Consider the following 5,062-nt stretch of genomic DNA (forward strand, 5'->3'; position numbering starts at 1 on the left):
CTAATAACTGTCATGGCAAACGTGGATACCTCAACCATAGCCTTAGCATATCAAATTCTTCACTTCTTTCTACATTTCTAACAATAATCCCAACGAAGAAATCAAAGGAAGGAGAAAGACGAAGAGAATTTAAGAGTGAGCATTTGGCTTGGTCCGAAATGGATATTTGGAACAAGGCTCGGAACTTCGCTGAGGATGCTGCTCGCCGGTCGTCGGAGCTCAGTATAGGCTCCGCTAAGCTCGGCGATATAGTAACGGAGGCTATGAAACGGTCCAAGGAGATCGCGGCCGAGGCTTCCAAACGAGCCGAAGAAATCAAAGCGGAAGCCGCGAAGCAAGCCGAGCTCATCAAGTCGTCGATCGCCGAGGGGGTCGCGCCTCCACAAAACACGGAGAGGATGGTGGAGCAAGAGAAGGAACTGGAGAGTTTTGGTATTAATGAAGAGTTGAGAGATTTTGTTAAGGGGATTACATTAAGCACCTTTCAGGATTTTCCTTTACCTGGTAAAATAATTACTTCCTTAAGCTTTGTTTGGATGCTGAGAAAAAAAGGTCTGTAGCGGAAAACTAGAAAACGAAATTTGAGTGTTTGAAAAGTCGATGCACTGGTTGTTTGGTGTGAAAATTTAGGAACTGAGAAAGAAATTCTAAATTTTCATTATATCATTAATGCAATGTAACTATCTTCTGGCTTAAGTTGATTTCATGAATCTTTTCATTGGCAGATGATTCTCCTATGTCTGATGTTCCCACAATCTCAAATGTAAGGCAAGATCTTACAGAGTGGCAAGAAAAACATGCCAAGCTTGTACTTTCTACGGTTAAGGTGCATATAAGAGAGTGTGTGTGTTTATGATATGCTTAATTCCTATGACATTTTAATCTTCTTGAGTAAACATGTTGTCCTATTCCTACAGTATGTACCTAAATTCATTTTAAAGGTTTTAATATATTAAATTGTATTTCAAATTATTAAAATGTTAATTGTATGCAAATAACATATAGTCAATAGCTACATAATCTGCATATAATTGCACTTGCATTACTGTTATTCCACTCAGTCATATGTTTAACTATGTAGTTATATTTTATCCATTGGAACCAGAAAAGGGTGTAAACTGTCCCATACTTATTTTCCAATTTGATGAAATAGTAATAGCAATTTTCCTCCTTTTGGGGGATTACTGCCAGTTTATGGTCATTTATTTCCATCTTTGTTGGATATATGGTCTTTTGCTGGGATTAAAACATGCAATGTTGTTTGGATAGTAAGCACCAAACTGTGACGCTCTCTTTTTTTCTCTGATATTTTCCCAAATTCTTGAGTCTTCATGGGGGTAAATTGACCAGCCTAATGTGTATTTATTTTGTATATACTACAAAGTTAACTTTTATTATTAGCACGGTAAGTGTAATCATAGTGCATGAGCATATTCATATCAATTGATAGTTGGAGTAATTGAGTCCTGTGTTTCTGAAGAATATGGTTTTATTTCTTTTACTCTATATTCCAGGAAATTTCAAAGTTAAGGTTTGAGTTGTGCCCGCGTGTTATGAGAGAGAGGAAATTCTGGAGAATATACTTTCTACTAGTAAATAGTCACGTTGCACCGTAAGTAACCCATCTCGATGTTGAGCCTTCATTTTGTCTTTTGCTGAATTTACACTTGCTAGTCACCACTTCATTAAAAATGAGCTTCTCCAAGAATATAGGTAGTTCAGACGATTATTGCTTCCTTGCACTTCTTTAATTAATGCATTTTATGAATTCACAAACTTTTAAACCAGAAATAGAATGTTCCACTGAATTTATGATTCCAGAAGAAATGGTTTGGCCTTCAGCACACGTTTAATAGTATTGATTTCTTTTCATTTGACTTGAAATTCTTTAAAACACATCCTTCTCAGAATCAATTCTTGTGTAATTGTGCATGTCATCTGGATCTGAAGGTGCATTTTAGATATTTCCTTGCTCTAATGTGCACTTTTATTGTGTTTTAGATAACATTATTTTTGTTACCAGCAGTAGACCCTGATAATATATGCTTCCATATAGGTATGAGAAGTGGTACATGGAAGAGATTGAGCGAACAACAGCAGAAAAAATCCGGGACAAAAAAATGAAGGAATCTTCAAACATTGAAATGACGTCTCAACAACAGGCAAAGGAAAGCAAGCAACATAATAAAACTTCGGCCTCATTTGTTGAGCAAGACCTGGATGTATTTCTTTTGGGTGGTGACAGCGATGAATGCCCTGGTATGAATAATTCTTTCTTGAAACATTAAGGTGGTTTGTTGATTGTCGTTATTCACTTGAAATAGATTATGCTTATGCTTTTTCCTATATTAGCGTCATCATCACTGTTTTTTCATTTGAACTGCTTTTATTGTGCTAATCATCTGTTTGGTGCATCAGATGATGGAGATGAGGGCTTCGATGATTTTGGCTCGGTAAGCACAGTTCTGTTTATGGACTCGGTCTTGTTTCATTTCTTCATTGGATTGCTTGTGTAGATTGGACTTACTGAAAATAAAAGTTATTCGATACAAGTGACTTCGTACCAAATCCGAAGGACTGCAATATGATCTCTACATTCTTGTAGCTTCTTGGTTTTATGAGGTTTTACCTGTTTTTACTTTTTACAGAATCATTTTACCATTTGAAAATGAAAAATACATAAGCAAATAAAGGGGATAATGCAGGCTTCTAATGATTCATATGACCAAATTTATGACTTTACTTTATGTGGTTTTATTAAGTACATAAGTGATGGTTTATGAGTGTACTCTTGGATGCATATAGCAGCAGATATTTGAGTTTTCTTGCATTAGAGTTTCGTTCGAACTAACTCCGATTTTGATGTATTCTGCAATATTTCGAATGAATGCATATTATGGTTTATGCTTGCACATATTTGGCTTCCTTGTGATACAGTTTTGATGTGTCAAAATGCACCATGGAGGTATTTGTATTATGAGTCAGATTGCAGTTTACCCCTCTAGTAAAAACAATGAGCAAATTAGTCCTTGTACATTAAAGCAAACAGCAAACTGGTTCTTTCTGTTAAAAATTTCATTTATTTTTACTGTTAAAATTGGTTTTTGTATGTCAAAATGAGGTACACGCGACACACCACATGCTGCCACGCCAGTTTTTAACAGTAGAAATGGATGAAATTTTTAATAAAAAAGACAAATTTGCTTTTTAATTTAATGTACAGTAACTAATTTGCTCATTTTGTTTTACTGAAGGTGGTAAAATACAATTTAACTCATAGTACAAGGGACTCCATGATACTTTTACCATCAAAAAGCTCCTGCTTATATTGATACAAGTTTCGCAATCTTATTGAATGATTGTAATCATATTTGTTCTAAAACTAGCTGGACCTGAAACATGCAGGATGATGAGAAGGTGAAATCATAGAAGATGGCGAAACCGGTCTCAACATGGTAAATCGTTTGCCATTACATCTGAAAGAAGATGTCTGGATATTGCTGGCTAAAACATTTTCAGTAGAATAAAACAGGGCAGGTGATTCATATAGTTCTCTATCAATATAAGAAAACCATTGGTTTTTCTTTTTCTTTGCCATTATTATTATTTGTTTATTCTCATTTAGGAAAGAGGTCAAGACATGGTAATTTGTGCATCCGTATTATGTTGGTATATTTTAATTGTTTATTTTACATAAGTTTGGACAGATTAATAACTCTATGTTATATAGATTTTAGAACATTCATTTGATTATTTTTCTTATTTATGTAAATATTATGCCCAAAATTATGTGGTTTAGTGAGCTGAGAACCGGACATTCTTTTGTAAAGAATTTGAATGATTTCATAATTTTTTATAGGATATATTTAAACCCCTTCTCAACCTTTAAATAAAAGAATAAATGTGTTCACTTTTTCCTATATTAATAATAATACCAATATCAATTGAGTTAAAACTTAGTCGATTGCATAATTTCATAGTATTCTAGTCATTTTCATATTTTTAGTATCATAATTTTATTTATATAATTGTTAAAGAGCTAATAATTTAGGTTATATAGATTTTGATATTATATGTACATGAAAAAAAATTAAGGAAGCAGCTGGCGATTTTCCTTTCTGTGCAAAGTTAAATTCATTCATCGGAAATAGTAATACCAATGATCATGGAGCCCCTCCAAAAACATCAACAGCAGAGGGTTTTAGACATTAAAGCCAGGGTTTCAAAATTGAAGAATTGATTAAATCATCGATTTGTTTGATTTAATTAAATAAATTATTTTAAAAACTTATAAAAAAAATTTAAAAGATTAAAAATAAAAAAATTGGTTCAATTATCAATTCAATCGGATCGTATTAGTTTATGAGTCAGACCAGTTGAATCTCTTATTTTTGAACTAGTACCTCAATCAATGAATCTAATCGATTGGTTAATTGCATTCCCCTAGCACCAATGTCATCACTCGGCTCAACGCATTGAGCATGGGCCATGTTGGGAAAGCATAAGTAAGGTTTTGTGTGGGGTTGAGTGGTATTTCCTCGTCCCCTTGGGTCAATCATTAAAATATCTTTGCCTCTAGTCACCCATTAATGCTGGTCATTTTCAAACACGTACTATAAAACAATTTCACTTTAACTTCTGTCTCTAAAAAATTGTTAAATTCTGCTATTGGTATTTATATTTTGTAAAAGTTGTGGATTTAGTTCCTGTTCTTTTATTTGTTCAATTTTAGTCTTTGTACTTTTTAAAATTTTCAATTTTAGTCTTTATACTTTTCAAATTTTTAAAATTTTAATCATGACCTAAATAGTAATTGTTAAATTAGTTTTATTAGATTCAATTACTAGTCTAGTACTATACATGCGTACAATTCTAGATTTGGTTCATATTCGCATTTGGATTATTTTAAATTCTTATACTTTTGAATTTTGAAATTTTAGTTTTGACACAAATGACAATCATTAATCCAACTGAATTTTAGTGAATAATATGTGGAAATAATAAGCTAATATAACATTACACTTATGATAAAATGTTTGGCATATCAAATTTTAGGAATAAC

At 32.8% G+C, this 5,062-nt stretch overlaps 1 protein-coding gene across 1 annotated transcript; it reads left to right on the top strand.

Annotated features, from left to right (window-relative positions):
• Nucleotides 1–3,798, top strand: LOC105786974 (uncharacterized). Its single transcript, XM_012613446.2, has 6 exons — nt 1–504; nt 726–826; nt 1,515–1,612; nt 2,057–2,259; nt 2,419–2,453; nt 3,406–3,798. The coding sequence occupies exons 1-6, from the start codon at nt 159–161 to the stop codon at nt 3,427–3,429; spliced, it is 807 nt and encodes a 268-aa protein (XP_012468900.1). The 5' UTR covers nt 1–158; the 3' UTR covers nt 3,430–3,798.
• Nucleotides 3,799–5,062: the final 1,264 nt, after the last annotated feature.

Source organism: Gossypium raimondii, chromosome 7, assembly GCF_025698545.1.
Source record: "Gossypium raimondii isolate GPD5lz chromosome 7, ASM2569854v1, whole genome shotgun sequence".
Lineage (NCBI taxonomy): Eukaryota > Viridiplantae > Streptophyta > Magnoliopsida > Malvales > Malvaceae > Gossypium > Gossypium raimondii.

Coding starts and splice junctions, on each gene's coding strand:
- LOC105786974 (XM_012613446.2), top strand. CDS start 159: ATGGATATTTGGAACAAGGCTCGGAACTTCGCTGAGGATGCTGCTCGC. Junction 827..1,514: donor TTGTACTTTCTACGGTTAAG/GTGCATATAAGA, acceptor TCTATATTCCAG/GAAATTTCAAAGTTAAGGTT. Junction 2,260..2,418: donor TGACAGCGATGAATGCCCTG/GTATGAATAATT, acceptor TTGGTGCATCAG/ATGATGGAGATGAGGGCTTC.